The sequence below is a fragment of the Lutra lutra genome, chromosome 13, assembly GCF_902655055.1.
Source record: "Lutra lutra chromosome 13, mLutLut1.2, whole genome shotgun sequence".
Lineage (NCBI taxonomy): Eukaryota > Metazoa > Chordata > Mammalia > Carnivora > Mustelidae > Lutra > Lutra lutra.
In genome coordinates, this window is record NC_062290.1 from 18,741,448 (window position 1) to 18,766,920 (window position 25,473).

Below are 25,473 nucleotides of genomic sequence, written 5' to 3' on the forward strand. Positions count from 1 at the left end.
TGCATTTTTCAGTTCTCGCTTGGCATTCTTTTTGCTTTGTCTCAGAGGGTGGTGGGGAGAGAAAGGCTCACTTTAATCTGGAGTATTAAAGTTGTATTAATCCAGCTCCCCGAAAGGAAAAAGCTGAAAGGAGTGGGACTGAGGTCCGCTAGTTGTACCGCACCTCATCTAGAACCCAACCCAAGGCAAAGCCCAACACCTCCAAAACAAGGCAAGAAGAACAAAATGAGAAAACACAACCAACCACCCAAAAGACATGTAAGTGACTATCTCCCAAAGGAAGGTCTGGGTGTCTCAGTAGCTGCACCAGGACTGGGTTGTGGACGATTTGTGGAGCAGGGGAAATGTGGGTGCAATGGAGTCCTGCATTTTTCGCTCCGGGGAGTGGCCAGCGTGGAGAGCTTCTCCCCACCTACGTCCTATCTATGTGGCCCCCTTGCTCTGGGCTCACTGCACCTTCTGCATTTGACATTGGCTTAGGGGAAACAGCCACTCCTGTTCCTGTAGAAATGTGGCACAGAGCGGTAGGACCGGTACGTCCTTTCGTGTTGATTCTTGTCACATTCTAAGAAAAGGTAATAGAAGAGTCTCTGAATGGAACTGTGCTTTCCATTGAAGCATCTGATATTCTGAAGAGAAACTTGGATGGGCTATGGGGGAGGGGGGCTTGCAGTGGATTATTCCATTCATTTAACCTTTTACAAAGAAACACCAAGGTCTGAACAAATTTATACTGCAGAGTAAATTCAGAGAGTTAATTATAGCTATAATTTGTTTTGTAGGAATGATTTTGAGTGGCTGCTGAGGTCATTCTCAGGGTGTTGCTATGGTGACAGGCACAAGGTACATTTCCAAGGTGATGTATGTGTCACAAGTGGCCGGCAGTAGCTCTCTCCTGATGTCAGGGAGAGAAATCTCCCATGGTCTACCTGGGACTTATTTAACTGTCTAGGAGACAAGGCATGTTTAAGAGTGTGCTAGAAAATGGGAGGTTTAGTTGATGAATCTGTACTCGAATCCATCCATGGGGACTGAATAACTTGCTGCTGCTTTGAGACTTTTGTAATTGATAACTTGGTAACTGATTAAAAAAAAAACCCTCAGTATTTTCCCACATGTGTTTGCCCAGTCAGGACTCTCTCATACTCGGTGGAGTCAGGGACCATGAGTACCTTTGTGTTTGGTCACCCACACTCAGCCGAGGGCCTAGAACACGGCAGGTGCTCAACACGTGACCCAAATTAAGATAATTTTGTAGAAAATGTGGTAGTGGTTATGATGGCAGGTTATACCTTCTAGAAGAAAATATAGGAGTAAGGTGGTTGTTAGCTACCTGCCTTTATGTAATTACCTCGCTGGGCTATTACTGGCCTGATTATGTAAGAACTAAATTCTGAATTTAAATGCCTCTGACGAATGTAGAGACAACACAAAGAGGAAAGGCATCTTTTAACTTCATTTAGCAGATATGCTTCCTGCTCTTCCTCAGGTCCTGGCCCCAGAATGAAATGATTTGTCTATCTGTTTCATGCTTGTCAATATCAAGCTTTCAGGCCTTGGAATTCCCCCTAGCCCTGGGCAAATGGAAAAAAACCTTATTGACAGGCAATTCTGACATACTCTCTTTAATACATAAAAACCTTATTGACAGGCAATTCTGACATACTCTCTTTAATGGAAGAAACAGGTTTCTGATGGTTTTCAGTGAAAAGCAAGGCAACAGGAAAATTCATGTAGTAAGATTTCAATCGTTGCTTTCCATATCACGAGAAAACTGCAGGGTCATCTAGAACTCACGATACAGTTTGGCTACGACATTCTCATAGGTGCTAAGGCTATGGGCGAGATTCCCCATGATACAATCCCTGTCTGCAAAGGACTCTACCAACGTGTGGCAAAAAAAGGGTTATATGAAAAGGAGAAATGGTAAAGTTCATCAGGGATAGAAAGAACATCTGTATATTTTGGACAGAGTCATTTTCTGGGAACTTGTTTGAACTGTCTCTAATCCTTGGTGATTATCCACAAAAATCCTTCTGTAGTATGAGTGATTTGATTAAGGAAATCGTGCTCATTAGTTTACAATTACACCTTGTACCTGCTAACTTCCTTATATATTTAACTTCAGGGTTACCTCTGGCTATAGACAAAATAAGAAATTCAGAAATGGGATATAATTATTTTAAATGGTTAAAAATATATGAGAGAAGCTTAAATGTCACCAAAATAAAAGGTCTAATCAAATGAATTATGGCATTTTCTCTCTTGAATATGTTTAAAAAAAAAATCCAATTAAGGGCACCTGGGTGGCTTCGTTGGTTAAGGAACCAACTCTTGATTTCAGCTCAGGTCATGATCTCAGGGTGGTGAGATGGAGCCCAGTGTTGGGCTCGGAGCTCAGTGCGGAGGCTGCTTATGATTCTTTTTCCCCTTCTGCCTCTGCCCCTCCCCCTTCCCTGCCCTCCTCCCCCTTTCAAAAAATTCCAACTGCTCCTCTCTTTTGATAGTCGTTTGTCAATAACAGTTTTAAATACATCTTCCAATTTAATTTATGCCCCAGTCTGACATGTAACTGTGATGGCCTATTTAGCCAGAGGGATTCCATCTTGGGTTAAACAGTGATTTTGTTGTTTATGCAGTAAAACTTAAACTGACCCTGCACATCCCCCCCCCCGCCAACCTTACTTAAAAGCAAGCCCAGGAAACCAGTCCCAGGTAACAAAGCCCAAATACAAGGGTGGGTCAGGCCAGGTAGAGGTATCCAATCAGTGGGGGCGCATACTGTCTCCTTAGCTACCAAGGAGTATGGGCCCCCACCTTTTGGGCACCAATTCTGACCAAGGTGATAGGCTAGTTCAAATAGCTACTAGGGTGACTTGTAGTTCAATTGGCCACCCGTGTGTGACCTAGCATGACTGTGCAGCTTTCTCTGTGTGTTACAATCTCATTGGCCACCTGTGTGTGGCCAGGCCCAACCACATGGCCCTTGCCCGTTAAAAGTTAGTCGGTAAGGCAGTGGGGGGTCGAGCTCTCTGTAAGAGGCATGGCCCCAGGCTGGTGGGTTTGATTCTTGATGCTGGGCGCGGAATAAAGCTTTGCTTGACCTTCGCTTTGTATCAGTCTCGCTCCCATTATTGGGGGACCTTTCAGTAACGAGAACTTATTCTTGTTTGAAACATCTTTTTAAAATTAAAGAGAAGGGATGCCTGGGCAGCTCGGTTGGTTAAGCCTGCCAACTCTTGGTTTCTGCTCAGGTCATGATCTCAGAGTCCTGGGATCTAGCCATGTGTTGGCTCCCTGCTCAGACAGGAGTCTGCTTGTCTCCCTCTCCCTCTGCCTCTCCCCCGGCTCCCTCCCTCCCTCTCTCTCAAATAAATAAATCTTTAAAAAAAAATGAAAGAGAAAAAAAAAATCCCACCACCTATGACTGGAAGGGTAAGTGAAATCTACACTAGGAATAGCGCAGAAATTAGAAATACAGTGGGTTGTTTTTTTTTCTTTTTTTTGGATGAAAGAAACATGAATGAAATTCAGAGATGACTCATCAGGTAAACTATATCACATTACAGCTGTGGTTAAAAAAAAAAAAGTAATAAGTTATAGGCATACAACCCTCAGCAATTACACCAAAAGGGGGAAAGTACCTGTGGGTGGTAAGTGAAAAAAGAAATCTCTGACATTTGGTATAAATCCAACCAAACATAGTAAGATAAAGGAATAGCGCCTTGGAGTAGTCAGCGGAGCTCGCTATGGGGCGGTGGTGCGGGTGCGTGTGGGGCTCCTTGACTCCTGCACAAGGGCCTCCTGTTGAGAAGCTGTATTTATGACAGATTTGCAGCCCAAGTCAGAGACTGAAATGAAGTTCTGGCACAGAAAATGACTCTGGGTAGAATTTCACATTTTTAATTATTGAAAAGAAGGTTAGAAAAACTAGGTCGGCTTCATTAAAAATCCTAAGAAGACCTCATTGTCAGAGGAACAGTCTTGGGGGAGTCGAAAGCTAGATCACGCCATGAGAGCTTATTTGGCACGTGGAAGCTAAGGAGAAGCCAGAAACACATGGTTCCTGTACAGGAAACCACTTGACCACAAGGATTCAAAGGCAAAAAGGAAAAGAAATTGGCAAAGTAGACGTTAAAAACACAAAACAAAACACAACAACACTCCTCCCACCCCCCCCCCCCAAAAAACAACTGGAGAGAAGTACCCGCTCTGTAAACCTGCCATTCTGAGGGGAGAGCCAAGTACAGGCTCTGTGCCAAGAGCCCTCCAAGTCCCTCCCTCCTCTGGCAGATCCCGTGGCTGAAAGGAGCCTGGTTGGTAATCTGGTTAGGCTGGTTAGCTGCGCGGGATTACTCATTACCCAAACACTTCCGTCCCCTGGAAGAGCGCATGTTGCGGAGGGCCAGCCTTGACTTTCCTCCTTCCTTTCTAACACCTGGTACAACCACGATCAGAGCTCAAGAAAACACAGCATCGATTGCAGGGATTTGGGTCTTAAAACGTTATTTGTTTTCAATACAAAATTCCAGATTTAAAACAAAGATCACCCAGTGGCAGCAAGGAGGTGTCACTCTCACGGTTTGTGACAATGACTCATGGGAGACTATTCTGTGGGACAAAAGAGAACTCTAAGGAATCCTGCATCAAAATGATCCTTTGCCAAAGAACTTAAACCAACCTAGAAAAGCAGATTTGTAAAAGTAAATTAAGTAGCTCATAAAAAGGTCCTATCACTGCATTTGTTACAGATTTTCAGATTCTTGGGCATCTTGTATATGGACAGGTGATCTGAATGTTTCACATAAAGGGACTGCCAGTGTCAAATGGGGAACGGGCTGGGCAACGGTGTGTCTGCGAGACAGACGCGAGAGCCAGGGCCAGGCGTGGGTCCCAGAGACAGACTCTCAAGTCTGTTGCTTAAACAGATAAATTGACCTTATAATTAAAAACAAAAGCAAAACGAGACAAGAGAGAGACAGAGAGGAAGAGAGGGAGAAAAAGGAAGGAAGAGGCCTTTTTCAATTTGCTCATTTGGCTTTGCACTTTGCTAACTTGTCTTTTATAGGATAACTTTCAAACCTGTGACTGATTTTGATACAATTTTTACACTTCTGAAACATACCAAGAAACATCTTCTTCTTAGATGTTCTGCTTCTTATCCCTGACTGCCTGTCCTGAAATGTAATGGCAGTGTTTAATTCAGTTAATTTACACAAATTCATTGCAAAACTGTTATATGTGAAAGCTGATGCACTATGTGTGCTGGAGGGAGAGGGTTGGCACAGGGAGCTGGTACAAAATACTTAAAATATATATATTCTGTGCCTTGAGGGACATCAGGCTACCTGGGAAACAAAGATAGCACAGATGAGTCAATTAAGAAATAATTAAGTGCAAAATTGTCAGCTGCTAACTATGAATGCAATAAGAAAAGAGAGATGATTATGAACTTTAGTCACTAGAGAATAGTGTGGAGAAGTGGGGGGTGAGTTACGCCATGCAGATGAAATGGGATTTGAACAGGTAGAAAGGGAGAGAGAAGATGGGGAGAAATTAGGAAAGACACAGAATTTATTTACTTCCTCATTACTCACTCTTTTGTTCAATTACATTCTCTAAAAGTCTACACTGAGAGCTAGGCACTTTCCAGACACCAGTAGGAACCATAAAATAAGGGAAAAAAGATGTGAGTCTTGTCCTCCAGGAGCTTGTACTCTGGCAATGGAAATGAACATACTATAAATAACTATACTATAATGCAGACACGATGTGGGTCATCAGAAAGGCTCTGGGGACCGCAGCCACGCATGAGCTGTGAGAAAGAAGACTGCTGATTAAAGCAGGTGTCTCCATGTCATCTTCCCTTAACTTGAGTACTGGTTCCATAGGATCAAAACTTTCACTCTGACAAGGATGATCAGGTCCGAGGAGCTCCTCATGCTAAACTACTTGAACTCATTCCAGATCAAAATTCAGTTCATTACTTTATTTACATCAAGATGCCAGAGTGATAATGAAGAAACCCATCAGGGTCAGCCAGAGTCAAAAGACTGCCTGGCAGGCAGGGAGTCAAAACAGAGGAACCCAAATGACCTGGATTATATGTGGACAGCAAGGCTCCTGGGCTCACTCGTGACTGGAGGTAGGGTTATCTTCTGGTCACACACATGTTCTCTAGACCCCTTACAAAATCCCGTCAATCCTACTCTTGGTTCCATTGATGGTTCAACCCTACTACCCTCTCCTTTACCAGCTGCATGAGGCACTACAATGAGGCAAAAGGCAAGACGTGTAAGACAGATCAGCTCAACCAGTGTTTCTGGTCATCTATACGAGCTTTCATTGAGACATTGTTTGCAGGGCACTTAGAGGCAGTGCCACTGAATATAAGATAGAGTTCTCTGGTGCTCGCTTCTATCAAGCTTTGTAGTGCAAAGCAATATATATGGAGTCCCATGGAAGGAATACAAGCCAACATTCCCCACGTACTCTCAACTTCAGCTCTGGGTAACTCTGAGCACTGGGGTCCTAAGGTAAGCTCTGCCTAAATGGAATTGGAAGCAGGACACTGTTGCCTTTGAACGTTCAGTCTTCTTCTATATGAGCGATTTGCCCTTTTTGGCGGTGGTGGTGGTGAGAGGGAACAGACAATAAATATTCCAGGCTTTGTGGGCCATTCAGTCTCTGTTGCAACTCTTCAACTCTGCCATTGGGTATAAAACCAGCCATAGACAATATGCAAACAAATGAGCATGGCTGTGTTCCAATAAAACTTTATTTATAAAAACAGGCAGCAGGCTGAATTTGGCCCGTGGGTTTGCCAATCCCTGTTCTGTAGTAACAGCAGCCATGGTCTCAAGTGGGGACAATGCCATCCTGGGTGGACCCACCTGCAGAAGGCACAGATGCTTAGCCAAAACGTGAGCAGGCAGCAAAGGGACAATGTGAAGCATGTCCCGCACAGCCACTATGCCCTTCAGGTAGAATGAATGAATGGGAGACAGGTGCCCTTTCCCTACTACATCTCCTAATGAAGGTTAGAGTGTTAAAGCATATCCAAGTCTTATCTTATTATCTCTAAAGCACCAAGCATTCCGAACAAGGAATAATAAAGACCGGCATCTGAGAATCATCAGAGTTCACTGTGGAAGACAAATACATTTTTTGTTTGTTTTGTTTGTTTTATTCTTGCAAAAGGTTATTAGGAGATACAGCTCATTAGATAACAAAACAGAACAAAAATAGAAGTAAATATGTCACTCGAGAAAAAAAAATGACACTCTATTGTCACTCTTTAAAAAAAAAAAAATTCAGGATCAATGCCGTCTTCCGAGCTGAAGACAGCATTTTTATTCATTTACCCATGTACAGAATAATGTCTTTGTTCATTTCATTTTCAGGTAAATTTCGGGGTGCCAGATTTTCATTGGACCGCATAGGATAATGGTTTCTCAGATAAGGTCAGTCTACTGTAACATATCACAGGATTTCAGAATTTAAAAGAGAAATTAGAGATTATAGATCGCACACCAGAGTCTGACGCAAGTGAGATTCACTTAGTGAAAGGCCCAGAGGTGAAGAGTGGTAGAGGGAATTCCATCAAAGCCTAGACCTTGACCCAGGGTTCTCTTGACCAGACAATGGTCTTGTCTGCCTCCAAAAGTCAGCAGTAGGCTTACACTTCCTATTTATCATCAGATAAAAAATACAGTCAGGATGGCTGTGAGAGTCAGAGGAAACGCTAGACGTCCAATATTTGGCTCATCAAGTAGGGAACTTCTAGCAAGAAATCTCTTCAAGAAGAACTCAGCCCTAGATCAGGCAGATGGGCTAAATCTACTTCTGAAATTCCTTTTGCATTTTCAAATTCAACATTCAAATTCCTTGTGCATTTTTAAGATTTTTTTTTTTTAATTTATTTGACACAGAGAGAGAGAGAGAGGTCACAAGTAGGCAGAGAGGCAGGCGGGGGGGGGGGAGAAGCAGGCTCCCCGCTGAGCATGGAGCCCAATATGGGGCTCGATCCCAGGACCCTGAGATCATGACCTGAGCTGAAGGCAGAGGCTTTAACCCACTGAGCCACCCAGGTGCCCCCCTTGTGCATTTTTAAATTAAAAATTTAAGCATGAGGTTAAAAGTCAACTCCAACAGTGGCTTATGCCCCAAAGCCAACTTATATGTGTATTTTGGATTTATGGGCTATGGAACATATGGAAATTTCAAGAAGGTGTCTGATCTGCTGAACTCCTTGGAGGGAATTTCAGGCAAGTGAGATTAGGGATTATTTGGTCTCTTAAGGTGAACACAGATAGAGCAGTCTTTGCCAAAAGTCTGCAGTGAGGACTTTTCTCACTATGTGCCAGTGTGATTGAGATTTGTGTTCTCTGGCTAATGTCAGGGAGCTTTTGGTACTGTAGGCAGTGAACTCATTTGACCTGATGTTTCAGTATATTAAAGCAGGTGGTGGACCCCAGAAAAAAAAAAGTAAACCTACAGCCATCTGTTTATTGTGTTCTTTATCTAAAGATATTCAGAACCCTCAGGCTTTTTTTTAAATCAATAACAAAAAAATTAATAAAGGAATTTATAAAATTCTCCAGCATCTTAGCATGCTTTTTATTCTTTTAATAAATAAAATTGGAAGACTATATCAAATTAAAGCCAATTGCAAACTTCTCCCAAACTGCTTCTGCATCGCCTGGACTTCTCCCATCTCCTTGCTTCTGTGCTGCCTGTCCTCTGAGCCATCTGATTGCTTATTATGATCAGTGAGTTGGCTAATCAAAGTAGAAAAAGGGAAGCTCAAATGATTTTGTTGTATCCTTCTTATTGGTTCTAGTTTGACTGCAGCAAAAAGTTAATGGATAGAGTATGGGGGAAAACGGTTGAGATTATAGGCTAAAATAAAGAAATAATAATTCTGAATTATTTGTGATTTAGAACATCTTCCATGGTGTATGAATAACTTACGTGTGGTTAAACAGGGCAAACTTTCTGGATGATAATCAAAACCCTGCTAGGTTTGTTTTCCAATAATTCTTTTTTTTTTTTTTTTTTTTAAGATTTTACTTATTTATTTGACAGGCAGGGATCACAAGTAGGCAGAGAGGCAGGAGGCAGGCAGAGAGAGAGAGGTGGAAGCAGGCTCCCTGCTGAGCAGAGAGCCCAATGCGGGGCTTGATCCCAGAACTCTGGGATCATGACCCGAGGCGAAGGCAGAGGCTTTATTCCACTGAGCCGCCCAGATGCCCCTGTTTTCCAATAATTCTATATAATTTTCCCTTTGATCTTGTACATAGGGAGGTACCTATAGGCAACATTTATAAAGATTAGTGAATAATTTGCATCTTTCCTGGTAAGTGATTTACCTACTCACAGATATCTTTCTATTAGTCTATCATCTATTTATCTAACTATGGTCAATTTTCTACCTACCTATGTCTCACCCACCCATCCACCCTCTGTAAAGTATTTCACAGTGATTAAAAGCTTGGGCTCTAGAGACAGAAATCTGATTTCAACTCCTACTCCTATCACTTACTAACTGTGTGACTTTAAACAAGTGACTCAACCTCTCTGAGAACTGGTTTCCTCTAGTGTTGATGCGGATGATGGGAAATATCTATCACTTTAGGTCGCTTTGAGGATTAAATGAAATAATGCACGTAGATGACTAAGTATAGAATCTAACTTAAAGGAAGTGTTCAGCAAACAGGGGCTACAATGGTAACAGAACTTTCCAGGACCCAGACCTTCAAAAACAAAACCAAAAACAAACCTTGAATACTTCCAGCTCTGAAACTTCATAGTTCATCTAGAATGACACCTACATCAGGGTCACTGAAATCACGGGAAGTATCCATCTATTATTCTGGGAACAATCATTTGTGAAGGTCAAACGTGAGCAGTCCTTATCAGGTTTTGAGGGGAGAGACCCTTTAGCAGGGACTATCAGAGACTCGCCCCCTGGATAGGGTCTTGAAGGATGAACAGGAGTTCAGTAGATAGAAAAGAAGAAGAGAGACATGCTTTGCCTTTGCTCTCAGCATCCGTGGCAAGTGGCCAGCACTGACTTTCGGCACCAGCTGGGTCCCAGAGAGAACAGCGATGGTGCTGTGAGTTCTGAGCAGAGGTGCGTGGCAGACCCCACTTCTCACCCTGCTAACGATGACCAAAGTCCATGTCCCCTGGATCCCAACTGAACAAACCACAAGTAGAGACAGCACTCAGAGAAGTTGGTCCTGAGTTTAGAAAGAGTTCTGTAAGGTGATGGCATCATATAAGAAATCAGGTCCAGGATGCCTGGGTGGCTCAGTGAGTTAAGACCCTGCCTTCGGCTCAGGTCATGATCTCAGGGTCCTGGGATCGAGTCCCACATCAGGCTGTCTGCTCAGCAAGGAGCCTGCTTCCCTCTCTCTCTCTCTCTCTGCCTCTCTGCCTATTTGTGATCTCTCTCCCTTCCTCTGTCAAATAAATGAGTAAAATATTAAAAAAAAAAAAAAGAAATCAGGTCCAGAATATCAAGGAAGTATTGTTGCTTTTAATTATTCAGACAGAACAACAAAGAAGACCTACTGGAAGTAGAGGAGGGAGCTAAAATGCTAAAGATACACCAGTAGGGGGCACGCAAAAAATCAGGAAAGAGGTAACAGCTATCCTGACTACAGAGAAAAGAATGACTTGAATCATGTGTACTTCATAGTTCCTCTGTGAAAATGAGGCCATTACTGGGACTCAGTGGTATTCAAGATGTGGGGCCCAGATCCTCCTCGGTGCTCTTCCTACAGTCCCCAGAGCATCTGATGGGGCAACACGACAGAGAGAGAGAAAGAAAGAGAGAGAGAGAGAAGGAGGTGGAATGCAGCAGCAGGTGGGTAAATCCAACATACCATGGGTCTAATGCTTGTGCTGGGAGGGTTTTTCTAACTAAGGAAAAGTGCCCTGGACTAACTGGGGAAGACTAAGGGGTCTCTAATACTCAGTGGGATCAAAGGCGGGCCAGCCAGGTGCTGGGGAGTGGTCTATAAAGAGAGCTAAAACATCTTGGGAAGAGACCAGAAACAGAGGCCCAGCTAACTCAGGTTCTTACATACAACTCCTTATATAACTGGTAGCAATATATTGGTTATACTCCCCCCTTGAAGCAAAGAGTCTTCCAGAGAAAATAAAGGGGGGTGGGAACCCCAAACAAAAGACCAAACACCTCCCTACATTTCATGTAGCTAAAGTGACCAAAGGTTCCTGCTCAGCCAGGATCCCCAGCTTATGTTTTTTATTTCAGCCTTCATTATTTTTTTTTCCTTTTTTAAAATTTTATTTATTTATTTATTTATTTATTAACATTTAATGTATTATTAGCCCCAGGGGTACAGGTCTGTGAATCGCCACAGCCTCATTATTATTAGCAACCCATTCCTTCTCAAAATGTCTTGGTTCGAATGATAAATTCTATGGTCACCATTTATTTTGTCTACGCAACAAGTTATTCTAACAAAAAGATCAAAACATATGCCTTTCAGCAGAAAATTTATTAAAGGGTAATCAAATAGCACCAGCCGAGGAAAGAAACTTCTATTTCACGAAAGAATACCAATGTGGACTGACTGAGAAAAGTAGAAAAATCCCTCTTTTATAAACCCTAAGGGAATTATTAAATCATACAAGACATCAAATGGAAGTAAAGCCATTAAGTAAGAGTTGATGGGGAGCCAGAGAATCACCCAGTGACAAAGTATCACCACGCGGATGGCTTTTGGTGGCAGGAAGAAAAATGTAGCTTTATAATAGAGGACACATCAGTGCCCTAATACCGTGGTGAGCCTCACCATCACCAGCGATGAGCAAACAACATCATTTTGAGTGCATTCTCCTCACATTTAACTTGAATCTAATTGAATCTTTAAATGTAATTTCCAGCTGATAGTAAGTTCAGGAGACAAAGGAGCAAGTTAATTCACACTATATAAAGCCACAATCAGGCTAATCTCTTCAACATGCCAGTGAAATACAAACAGGACTCTCCCAATCACAAGAGCCTAAGGGACACAGAAACAAAAGCCATGTGCTGTCTTAAAACCAACCAACTCTAAAGGACATTTTGGAAGAATTTAGGAAGTAGGACTATGAACCGGGTATAATGAGAAAAAGGACCGACGATTAATTTGAGATGTAATAGAGTATTACTTACTATGAGGGGAAACATCCTTTTTTTTTTTTTTTTTCAAGAGATGGGTACTGAAATGTGGGCATCTAAGAATATGTAATAATTTACTTTCTTCTTCTGCAAAAAAAAAGTAGGTACGTGTGCATACACATAGACCCACATATATATATAGTTCAGAAAATCAACTTCTCCATATCCCCATCAGTGGAAAGTGAAACTGTTTAAAGAATAATCACTTGAAGGGATTTAGATGAGTCTGTCCCGGCTGTCCCCCACACCTCGGTCTGGCTCTGGCATCAGGGATGTGCCCAACGGCATGGTTCTACAGTAGATGCCGCCTATACAACAGAGTGCTAAGATGGCGGCTTTCCAGAATCCCAATGCTAATGCGGGTCTGAACAAAAGGTCTTGAAGAGCTCTTTCCCTAAAGTAGTAGACACTGCAAACATCCTATTCTTGTACTAACTCATGGGCTCCGCAAAGCTCAACCAAGGAGTGTCACCAGATATGGGAAGAGGCTTGTCTCAAGGACACAAGCACAGCAACTCATAGAGGTGTCGTTGGAATCTCTCCCAGGGTCCATCCCCAGAGAGGGAGGCAAAATCATTTCCTGAGGGGGAACCCTGACCCTGGTAAGAATGTAATTATTAGACACTGGTGCTCTGAGGCCCCAAGACCTCTCTGTTGGTAGAAAAGTCACAGGTGAGAGGTAGAGAATAGAACAGGTGAGGAAGGGGGAGAGACAGGATTAACCTCTCTCTCAGAGAGAGAGGTTAGATAGGATGAGAGCTTAGAGGATTTATTAGTTAATATAACTTGATAATGGAGGATTTATTGCTTAGTAAGGGCCAGGAGAGGCATCCCAGTAGTACAGTGGGATGTGCAGAGGAGGAAGAGGAGAACCGACGAGAAGGACAGATGAGGGTGGAGGGGGAAGCAAGCAGATAGGAGGAGACACACTGAGCAGGAACAGGGAACAAGAGATAAAGCACAACAGCACCATGGGGAGATAGATGAAATCTGAAATGGCAAAGCAAACAGAAGGACAGAGGGGGCAGGAAGTAAGAGAAAGACAGCTGGTCAAAGGTTGAGGGGGCAGAATTTGGAAGAGACAAGAGCTGACTGCATCCCTCATGTGTGCACTCACAGAAACTCATACAGTAGGGGCTCCAGGGGGAGGGACGAGGGCCCAAGGCAGGCAGAGAGCAGAAGAGAAGAATGGCAGAGCAGTGGCGTGGAGGTGTGGAGGAAGGAAAAACAAAGTCGGGAATGAGGAAAGTGCACCTTCCACAGTCACGCCAGGGGATTCGTACTAGTTAACATACGACAGGCGTGGCGATCACGAGCCTTCTACGGCACATTCCAGAACTGAAGTGTACCACAGGAGAGCAAGAATGGTCTAGACCAAGCACCATTTCTGCACTGACCTGAATGATAACTTATCTTACACAAATGCCTAGAACGTGAGTAAGAATGTGACATTTATATTGAGAAAACAGAACTGAACAGCTCTTGGATTTTCCAGGCATTCTGGGTAAAGCCAATCAGCCCTGGGGGCTCCTTATCTTCCCCACCGCCCTGCTCTCATCCAGTGGCTCATGCTTCCTATGAATCGGCCTGAGGCTGGTGACGACTTTCCACCCATTCTTCTGTCCACCCAGAACCCACACAAGAGGCAAACGCTGGGTTAACGTGATTAATGTAGACAGGAACCTGGCTAAGTACTACAGAAAGTGCATTTTTTCAGGCGCCTGATTATCTAGATTGCTGACTGCACTGACTACATTAATTCAATGATTGCCAGATCTTCGCTTTCTTTCTGTTAGGCAAGATTTAATCTAGAGAACTAACAAACCTCTCTAGGATGCAAATCTCTCCCAGGACCCACGATTTTGATTGACAGCTCACAGAATAATTTTGGAATGCATGCAAAATGAGACTCACACGATTTCCATGCAAAGACAAGCCTATCCATCAACATAACAGTGGCTCCCAGAAAGCAGTCAAGGTTCTGTGCCTGGAAACTGGAAACTGGGAAGTCTGACATGTTAGAGGCCATAGTCGAGCGTATTTTTTGTTTGGAGCTTTTAACGTGTGTAGGTGCTTTCTAGCACATGACAAAAAGATCAGAAATTTATATGAAAAGTTATTATTCCAGGATTTCGAATTGCAATGGAGTCTGTGTTTGAGATGTGTTTGTCTGCAGTTTGGTGGGAGAGATGGGCTGGTAAAATCAGAGTCCTCGAGTCCTCAATCTGCTTTTCGAACAGAGGACAGTAAAAGAAATACTCTCCCTGACTCATGAAGCCAGTCCCTTAGAATATAATGTAAGTGTATGAGGTTGGCACGAGTTTACACGCTAAACTTCTTCCTGGCTGGAGCGGGAACCGATACTATACGTGAAGCCCAAGAATGCGGAAGCTGTGGGTGCGGAGCACACGGAGCTAGAGAAAGATCCAAAGGGCCTCTCGGGTGAATACTCACTATTTGGTAGAGTCAGACAACTGATACTCTCGTCGTCGATCATAGCATTCCTGGATTCCAGGATCATTCCATAAACTCTTGATGGCATCTACGTATGGATTCTCAAAAGCAGACACCTTCTCCACGTCGACTTCTCGAACCAACTGTGCATGAGCCTGTCAGAAACAAAAACAGCAGTTTTAATCTCCCTCCTTTCTGTCACTGAGAACTGCCTCTAGTTCATTTTTTTATACAGTGCACCATTGAGATCTTCCTTCATATGCTTTTTTCAAACTGGTTTATCAAAGTCTTGTTCCTGCTCCTGCTTCTACCCCCCACCCTTACAGAGAATCCAGTCTCAAATCTTTCCCTAGTAGAGTAAACCTTGAGGCTACTTGAGGTTGACTAGAGGAAGACAGGGAAGACAGCGTTCAGCTCCCATCAGAACAGTGAGGATGTCATGTTACGCATATGAACATTCCTGGTGATTATCAGAATCCTAAACCAATGTTATTAAAGAGAAAACAGACAGGAATAATCATTCCCTCTGTGTTTATAGTTTACCATCATCAAATACATAATCTACCCAGCCCTTGAATGTTTATGGCTTAGCAGAGACTTAATCACACTCCTCAACTAATAGGGTTCAGTTCCTATCGTTCCTTTTCAGGATAGGGTATAAAATCCCTAGAAGAACAATTAATATTAATGATGTGAAACACAGTAACCATTCCCCCCCTCCATTCCAATACACCCTCACTGCCAAAGTATTTATTTCATATCTGCCTTGTTGACATTATCAGATTGAGAATTTTATTAAATTTTTTAATGAGGAAAAAGGACTTTGTTGTTTCCAGCATACAACATTCAGCAGGAAAGAGGTAAGGAGATTTAAAAATTTTTTTCAGCAAGATTGATATCAAAATACTGTATGGTCAACCCTGAAATTAAACAAATTACACCACTGCCTAAAATCCAGTCAAAATAGGGTTCATGGAAGTAATAAATCACCTCCATAACTTGCAATGACATATAGTACATTAACATAATTACATAAAATATGCATGTGAATTATACATACACATATATATGCAAATAAATATAACTATCTTGGAAATTGAAGGTAAATAGCTGATAACATATTTATATACTCTTACTTGCAGAAATAAAAATTTTCAAACTAGGTTAGTGGATGGGCATCATGATCACATGATGACCTAATTATTCATTTCAAAGAGTTTTACGCAGATGGAATTTTAAGACATTTTAAAAATAAGTTTAATCTATGTTAGACCCTGTCTGCTTCCCAAACTTCACTTTTCTTCTCTTCCAAGTGGGAAGGGCCCCATATCATTAGACTAATCTTGACTTAAACAAGGTTTCTAGAAGCCCAACATGAGACTGAGGAAATCATCTTTCTTGTTAGTTCTGTTCTGACCTTGCACAATCTAGTAAGTGAGAAATTCTAGCTCTGCTCTGGACCCCAATCTTGGAAAAGGGATCCCTGTAGTTGCTTTCTGTACCTAATCCCCATCCACACAAACTGGCTTGTTAGTCCAGCAGCAAACCTGTCAGCCTGGAGTCCTCTTTCTGGGTCCCACGCCAAGTGGGCTTACCTTAGTCAAAGGTCCTGTCCAGCAGATATATGTCTCATACATATATCTGTATGGTGTACCTAATGTCGAAGTTTCAACCCCTTTCTGCCCTTCCTCACTGAAAGTTCCAACTTAGTGTCCTGAGATAGGACAATGATCACATCCTTGGCATGATCCTAAATTAGAGTCCCTATGGCTGTGTCTTCATTATACGGTCCTCGAGAGGATTCTTGTGGTCTGGGGAAGCAGCTGGGTACAGAAGCAGGGGTCTACAAGTATGCCTTCCCGCTGGATATACTCTAAAGACAAGGTTTTGATCTGACTCTACTTCTGATAACCCCGGGTAAATTGCTTACTCTTTCCAAATATTATTTCTGGTGGGGAACATTCTGCCCCACCGGCCTCAGGCTGCTTTGTACTGTGTTACAATACAAAGTGTGGTCATTCTCGAAAGGTGGCGTTACACGGGAATTTGAGAGAAATGCACATCCTCTGATCCTCAAACCTGGAGCATCAGAAACTCTGGAAATAAGGCTCGGCAATCTGTTTCAAGATTCTGATGCGTGCAAAAGTTTGAGAACCAATGCAAACTACAAAGCACACAGATGCTAGTTGTTCTGATCATAATTAATTGCCTTGCTGGCCAAAAATTGTTATGGGAAGCTAAAGAGAAGAGGCTCACAGAGGCAACAATCATGACAAAGCAGATGTCTTAAGAGACAGGAAGCCACGGAAATGACTCACATGGGCTGGATACAGGCAATAGGGAGTAATGGGGACTGCGGCATGTTATGAATACGTTCCCTAATTAAAGACCACAGCTGCTGCTTAGCCCCAACCAAATGCCACCATTGGCAAGGTGGGCCCAATGTTGCCAGCTCTTCCAATTTCTCAAGGAAGCCAAAAAAAAAAAAAAAAAAAAAAAAGAAAGAAAGAAAGAAAGAAAGAAAGAAAGAAAAAAAAATCTAGGTTTTCCTGTGAATTATCCCTAATTTTAGATCTTGGCAACCCTATAAAAAATAAATAAAAGCTAGTTCGGGGCCACTGATTTGCAACATATGTTCTAAAAGATTCTTTTCTATTTGCTTCCCTGATAAGCTTGACCAATAACACTGTCCCACACGAGCTAGAATACAGTAGCCGGCTACTGGCAAACACAGAGCAGGTGATTTTCAGTACTTTTCCACAAGAACACTTAGACAAATGATTATACGATCCATAGGAAGAAATGGTGGGAATCTCACTCTGAATAGGGTAAAAGCTACGTGGTAACACGGGTTAGTATAGGTACTATTTCTACAACACATTTGATACTTACTACCCTGGGCCAGTCATAGCATTTGGAAGGAGTCCTCTTTCTGTGTCTAGAGAAGTTGGCGTCTGCCAGAGAAAACAGCTTCAACATACCAGACACTTTTCACTATTATGATTGAATGTTTATTGGACCCCAATGAAATGCTATGTAATACAGCAGTTACAGAACTAGACAGCATTCCTGCGGGGGGTTGGGGGGGCAGTTCATATGAATGGCAACCAAACAAAGCACAGGATTATGGGCTCCAGGAGTAGGAACAAGACAGAATATTTGCATTTCCATCCTTAATTTCCATTGACTGTAAGGGCATTTTAATTGAGACAACATTGTCAACAGTGTATAGTTGTAACTTTCCACCAAGAGCCGGCTGCTGTAAAATGAGACTATTTTCTATTGCCAGAAAACTCTTGTAATTTCCTCTCCTGGTCTATCTCTGCTTACTTTTACTTACAACTGGAATGCCTTCCCTCTTCCTTTCTGTACCTCCTTTAGCTTTTGCTCCAGAGCTATATCAGAGGCTACCTGCCACAGGAAGTTACTTCTGATTGTCTGCCCCTTCAAAACAAGAGTTATCTTTGCAGCCTTTGTACCATGGAACGTCTGTATTTTGTTTTATGTTAATAGTTACATCTTGACTTACTCCCCTTCTAGACTATACAGTGAGCAAAGGACTGGAGGTTACAGACTTTAAGTTCGTTTGCGGGCCCATATAAGAAATACTTGCCTAATTTAATTGCACTTAAAAAGTACGCAGAAGCTCAATGCCTAGTCCTCCAAGTCAAAGTCAGTTTCTCAAGGAAATCTTCCACCCATTACTACTCCCATATAACTACACAATCCTTAGCAGCACTTATTGGAGTAAATGGTGCGCATCTATGTGTGTGACACCCATTCATGTCTTCCTCCACACTCAGCAGAACTTCTAAGACAGGCTCAACGTGGCTCGGGGCCTCGCAGCATGCCTGTCACTTGGGAGAGGCTCAACAAATTTTTGTTGGATGCAGGATGCAAGGAAGGAAGAGTAGAAATTGTTCTAACCTTGCAACAAGGACATCTAACTTCCAGTTCTGGCTTTACCCATGACACTAACTGGCCATTATCTTCACTTAGGGGAAAGCCCATTACTTTTTTAGAACTTCATTTTCCTCGTCCATAAGATGATGCAATCAGACCAAATCACTTAAGGACTTACCTAGCCACGAGCAGGAGGATTGCGAACACAGAGGAAACGCATCTATAATGCAGAGAGCACCAGGGAGCATGTCATATCATTTACTGAAACAAGAGCTCACTATTTCCAACCAGCGCCAGAGAAAACAGGCAGATATAGTAAATCTGTACATGAGTAATGAATGCTACATGGGGACTGAGCAAGCAAAATTCAGTACAGACACAGAACAAACAGGGTGTCAGAGAGAAGGATTTAGCTGAAGGTGGAGGTGAAGACCCAGGATGCTTCTAGGTGGGAAGAGTAGATGAACCGTGGCTTGGTGGACAAGATAAACATGGCACTTTCTGTTAAATGTGAAAAAAAAACAGTGTAGTGAGGAAATTTCATGCTGACTCTTAATCCAAATTAACCTCCACAGGGAATGCAGCAGTGCTAGTCTCAGCTTCGAACCCTAACTCAGAAGGCAACCTCCACCATCTTTGGAAGAAAATCGCTCTCAGAAAACACAGGTCATTGCTTGGGTTTCACCTGGGGCAGAATTTCTAAGTCACTTTTCCTGCCTCTCGGGCTTCATTGTTTAATTTCATCCTTGCTGTTTTGGAAAATGACATCCAAATATAATCAACTGTAATTTGCATTTATATAAGAACGTTCTCTGAAGTTCCCTAAGTTATTTAAAAGTATGACAGCATTTTTACAAAATACACTTCGAATTTTAAAACTGCTTCTCCAAATGTCCCCAATGAAAAGTAAATCCTCTCAATTTTTTTTGTAAAAAGTATTCGGTATGTGGAAAGAGTACTTTGTTATATGTGAGAGTAGGAACTCTATTTGTTTTTTCTTATTTGTCCAAATGTCCAGTGTAATTAATTGTGAAAATCACAAGTAATTATGCAAAATTACATAATTATTCATGAAAAAAAGCCTAACTCTGATGAAAAGGAAAGAATTCATTTTTTTAAGAGGTTTTATTTATTTATCTGCTAGAGAGAGAGCAAGAGAGCACAATGGGGGGGCGGGAAGTAGAGGGAGAGGGAGAAGCAGGCTCCCTGCTGAGTGAGGAGACCCATGTGGGACTCGATTCCAGGACCCTGGGGTCATGACTTGAGCCAAAGGCAGACGCTTAACCAACTGAGGCACCCAGGTGCCCTGAGAATTCATTTCTGATAATATAAATAACAATTGCAGCTGACTGCTGGTTTTCTTTTGAACCCTGTACACAGAAAAGCAAAGTAGGTATGAGTAAATTAGATAAACAGAATGCAAAGCACAATTCTATTTCATTTTAAGTTACAGTTGAACACACTGTGTGGAATTACTTAATGATGAATGCTCACTTTCAGAAATCTTAGCAAGCTGGAGGCAAGCCTTAGAGGAACACTGTGAAGACCAAGGAGCTACTCTTAGGGACTCTGGCAGAAGTTGAGGGAAAGACCGCATGGAAACCACAAGATATGCCAATGTGGTAATTCTTGTTTTCACGATCCGGTGGTCATAAAATTCAGGTAAATCTTGGACGTGTTGCTATTTCCATGGTCACTTCAGCAAAGGGGGAGGAATTGCGTCCCCACCATGGTGGGTCTCACCCTGCCCACAAAAGGGCAAGCATTCCAATGGAAAAAAAAAAAAAAAAAAGGATCTTATAATCACTTTGGAAGGCTTTTTAAAAACTCATTAACAGCTTGGGGTGGCTTTTGGCTGGAATGTGACACCTAGTCCGGTTCTTACAGTCCCGAAGGAGAGAACCAAGTGGTGCCTTCCACATTTGTGGAAGCGTTCAGACACAAACATTCAGCAACTCGTTAGGGGCTGGCTGCTCTGCTGGCACTGGTGCCTGACACACACAGAGGCCCTCTGACTTCAAGAGTCTAAACCACTGCGGAGTCTGTTTTAATTCTGAACCAAGGCTCACATCCTCTCATTCTTGTTTGTCCTTGGTGCTTTTTCCATGTTCACATTTGTCTCTTAAAAAACAAAACAGAAGAAAACACAAAACAAACAAACCAAAAAAACCACTGCAAACTCCTCAATAAATTGTGTGTTGTGGGGGGGGGGGAATCCCATGCTTTTTGTTTTATTTTCTACCATTCTAAGGAAAGTACAGAGTAAAATAAGGGACTCTGAGATGGGATTTCTCTGTTGTAAACCCACTTTCACACAGCAGGAAAAAAGGGGATCTCTGGCAAGCTATTTAACATTTCTAAACCTCTAAGTCCCAATCTGTCAAATGAGGGTAGAAATAACATTGACCTTAGGGGGATAAAGGACAGAATGCAAAGAAAACTCTTAAAGGCAGAGCCTAACGCCTAAAGCTACCAGTTACTGAAAAAGTGTAAGAAAAGGAAGAACAGCACAGAAATCATAAACCACGGCGCACACGCCAAGAGCTTCTGTGATGCTGGGCAAGTCACCTAAGCCTTAATTTGCTCACATGAGAAGTAACATTTCGCAGGTCACACTGGATGTTGGATCTCCAAGTCCTCAAACTGGCAAACACCCCTCGGCATACAATTTCCTACAGAAAACGTGGACGGGGACTATCACTACCCAGACCGATTCGCCTTCTCTGACTTCATCCCAACCTCAACAGCTGACCTTCATTAAGGTGCATTAGACACAGGGTGACAGTTGTTGATACATCTTTTTATGACCGTTACCGCATCAATGACAGAGAACAGCAATGTCACGCTGAGCTCCCGCTGGCTGGGTTCACGTGGCAAAGTGACTCAGTCCCACAGAAGAGCCTCTCCACGCTTAGGAGTCAACGCATTGCTCAGCAAAATTACAAATTACTACGTGACACAGGCTTCTGAAGTCCCTGGCGAAGATTATAAAGTCTGTGTGTGGAATCTTCCAGAGCTAGGAATCTACAGGCTCTCCTTTACTAAAGTGCCCACTACATCCCTCTTCACCCGGGTATGGAATGGGGACTACAGAAGCTTCACTGAGTACTCCAGAGAACCAGAGGGGGAGGACGAAGGTCTGAACAATAGCTTGAGACCAAACCAGGCTTCGTTCCTGACTCTCACACACCAGCCCAGTGTCTTCAGGCAGGTCACTCAAAGTTCCTGAATCTCGGGACACCTGAGTGGCTCAGTCAGTGAAGCCTCTGCCTTCGGCTCAGGTCAGGATCCTGGGGCCTGGGATTGAGTCCCGCATCCAGCTCTCTGCTCAGTGGGAACCTGCTTCTCTCTCTGCCTCTGCCCCTGCCCCTCTTCCTGCTTGTGCTCACTCACGCAAATAAATAAAATCTTCAACAAACAAACAAACAAATTTCCTGAAACTCAATGGCCCCCATCTAGAAGATGGGGAAAAGAACTCACTGAAGGACTGGTGAAAAGAGGAAAATGCCTAAAATAAGCATTATAACCACCAGGAAATATTGTGGCCTCTCAAAATTACCATTAATGAATGTTAATTATTTCAAAAAACACTTACCTGTCATGTGTCAGGCAATGCACTTGACACTGATAAAGCAGAAAATTTGTGTGAAATAAAATGTTCTAAATAACAAAATATTACATAAGTCTACTGTCACATACTACTCTGCTTTCATTAAGACTAGAAATTGATTTATTATCCCATTATTAAGCTTATTCTTTTATCATTACATTTTTTTTTTAAGATTTTATTTATTTATTTGTCAGAGAGAGAGAGAGAGAGCACGAGCACAGGCAGACAGAGTGGCAGGCAGAGGCAGAGGGAGAAGCAGGCTCCCCACAGAACAAGGAGCCTGATGTGGGACTCGATCCCAGGACGCTGGGATTATGACCTGAGCCGAAGGCAGCGGCTTAACCAACTGAGCCACCCAGGCGTCCCTATCATTACATTTTTATTTTTAGTCTCCATTATGGTGTTCACCAACGCAATTGAAGACTATAGGCATACGACATTTTCCAAAACACAGCTGCTAGAAATATTCTCCTTTCTCTGGTTTTGCTTCACTCCAGCTATACCAGCTTCTAAAATACAATGAATTTCTTCTTGGTGGAGAAAATCTCCTTCTTGTTGATTTTATTTTATTTTTTTAAAGATTTTATTTATTTATTTGACACAGAGAGAGAGAGCACAAGCAGGGGAAGCAGCAGGCAGAGAGAGAAGCAGGCTTCCTGCTGAGCAGACAGCCTGATGTGGGACTTGATCCCAGGACCCTGGGATCATGACCTGAGCCGAAGGAAGATGCTTAACCGACTGAGCCACCCAGGCGCCCCTTTAATTGTTTAAAATATTCTTTTTCTTGGGGTGCCTGGATGATGTAGTCAGTTGAGCATCCAACTCTTGGGTTTGGCTCAGGTCATGATCTCAGGGCTGTGGGATCGAGCCTTGAGTCCGGCTCCACACTCAGTGGGGAGTCAGCTTGAGATTCTCTCTCCCTCCCCCTCTGCCCCTCTCGCTCATGTGCTCGCTTGCTCTCTCAAATAAATAAATCTTAAAAAATATATATATAGTATTTTTTTAAAGGGCTCAGTATCTTTCTTGGCTCTATCACCAAAATCCTATGTAAATATTTTTGTGTTTTGTTTTCTGCTTATCATTGTCCTTTTTTGTGTCTCTCTGTCATGTCATGATCATCAGTACCCATGACACTGTAGGTCAGATGCTTGAGGCAGCATGATGTAATATACAAGAAGTAGCTTCAAAACATATGTTGACTGATCAATTACATTGTTCCATTAAGAAGAATCTTGCTCTCAGCTCTGTAAAATCTTGGGATGCGATATAAAAATCATGCACAGCTGAAATGTCACAGTATGAATGTGTGTGCATAGCCACACACACCTTATGACTACCACAAAATAAAATAGCTTATTTCCCAAGAGTTTATACAAAGTCACAGTGATAAAGAAGAAACTGGACAGGGAGATTCTTTTAAGGATAGGCATATTTATCAAAATAATAAGGTTGCTTTCAAAGAATATTTAAGGAGCATTAGTTACTCTAGATTTTAATGGCTGTTTATTTGAAATATGGGTTCTAGGATCAAAGTCACATTACTGCAGACAATGAGGGTTATACCAAGTTAAACAGATATCTGTCCTACAGATCTCAGAACCTTTAATAAGGTAATGGTGCGGGCGCCTGGGTGGCTCAGTCCGTTAAGCGTCTACCTTCAGCTCAGGGCACCATCCCTGGGTCCTGGGATCGAGCCCCGTATCCGGCTCCTGCTCTCCCTCTCCAGCTCCACTCTGTTTGTACTCCCTCTCTCGCTCTCTCACTCAAATAAATAAATAAAATCTTAAAAATAAAATAAGGTAATGGTGCTCAGAATTCATGAGCACAGGCTAGGCTTGGAGATATTACTGTCCTTCCCAAAGTTGCTTGACCGCGGTAGCTTCTTTCCCCTCAGGTAAGGTGATGGGACTGGTATTCCTATGGATCACATTCTGCAAAACTGGGTAGACACCGAGGCTTGCACAAACAGACAGGGCTTGGTTTTATACAAGCCAAACAGCCAACGGACTGATTCTCCCCTATTCTGGAATAATAGGTAAATGCCTGCCTTAGAGATTCACATCCTCTTCATTTCTGAGATCACATTATGCCTGTGGCTCATTTCCTGATATTATGTCTCAGAAGAAACCTAATCATTTTAGCCCTCTGCAATGTCTGTGCTCCTACAATCTTATTAACCAGAGGACTATGCTGCTGCAGGGTTGGGACTTTGTTTCACAACAGGAGGAACAGATAAAGATTCCCCTCTCTGGCTTGGTACTCTTGAACAAGGCTGAAAAAAATTAAAAGAACAAGCTCCCTTAACGAAGCATTCCCAGATGCTCCTGGCAATTCCAAAATCCTGACCTGGGGGGTATAATCTTTCAGGGACATCCACTGTGAAGCCTGCCCTCTGTACCTTCAGAACGTGTGCGAAGGAGAACTGAAAGGCTCACAGTCTCGGGATCTTGCAGATGGAAGGGATCCTTCTAGAACACTTGTTTCCATACCTTAACTCAGCAAGAAACCGTTCCAGTAGTAAGAAGGTTAAAAGGAACTGCAGCAACGCTGCCTACTTGTTCAATGAAAGAAAGTAATGACACGTTTAGAGCCTGAGTAGGAAGAAGGGAACGGAAATTAGAGAAGGCACACATCTCATTAGGTATTTGGGGGGGGGCTTAATATTAAGTTATATAATTTGTCACTTTGAGTAAGAACCCAAATTTCAGAAAGATTATGGGTAAGAATCAACTGTAAAAAGCTACTTGGAGGAGTGCCTGGGTGGCTCAGTGCATTAAAGCCTCTGCCTTCGGCTCAGGTCATGATTCAAGGGTCCAGGGATGGAGCCCCACATCAGGCTCTCTGCTCGCAGGGAGTCTGCTTCCTCCTCTCTCTCTCTGCCTGCCTCTCTGCCTACTTGTGATCTCTGTCTGCCAAATAAATAAATAAAATCTTAAAAAAAAAAAAAAAACAACTACTTCGACAAGGGGTGAGAAATTGGTAACTCTAGTGAGAATATGAAAGTTTATAGTCTACATGTGACTTTTGAATATGAAAATTGTCAATGTTATAGAGCTTTGAAATATTTATTTATTGACCAACAAATCAGTTTTCTTATATTGGTATACTAAAATGTTTTCAAATATAAAACTCTTTCTAAAAAATAAGATCTTTATGTACCCACATAGATTAAAGTAAAAGAAAATGAGCGGAAGGATTTTTCTTGGTACATTCATGCATTTTAGTCATGTTCTTAGCCATCTCTGTTCTAACATCATGTCCCTGACATTTTTCAGAAGATTATATTTTTCAGTATGGATACATTATATAA

The 25,473-nt window shown here is 42.5% G+C and overlaps 1 protein-coding gene across 1 annotated transcript in view; it reads right to left on the reverse strand.

Moving 5' to 3' along the window:
• The window catches only part of LOC125083151 (guanine nucleotide-binding protein G(q) subunit alpha), a 311,678-nt gene that overhangs the window by 84,392 nt on the left and 201,813 nt on the right, over positions 1 to 25,473 (reverse strand). The window contains exon 3 of the mRNA XM_047699152.1: positions 14,651 to 14,805. Within this exon, the coding sequence (XP_047555108.1) occupies positions 14,651 to 14,805 (155 nt within the window). The remainder of the gene's footprint in view (positions 1 to 14,650; positions 14,806 to 25,473) is intronic.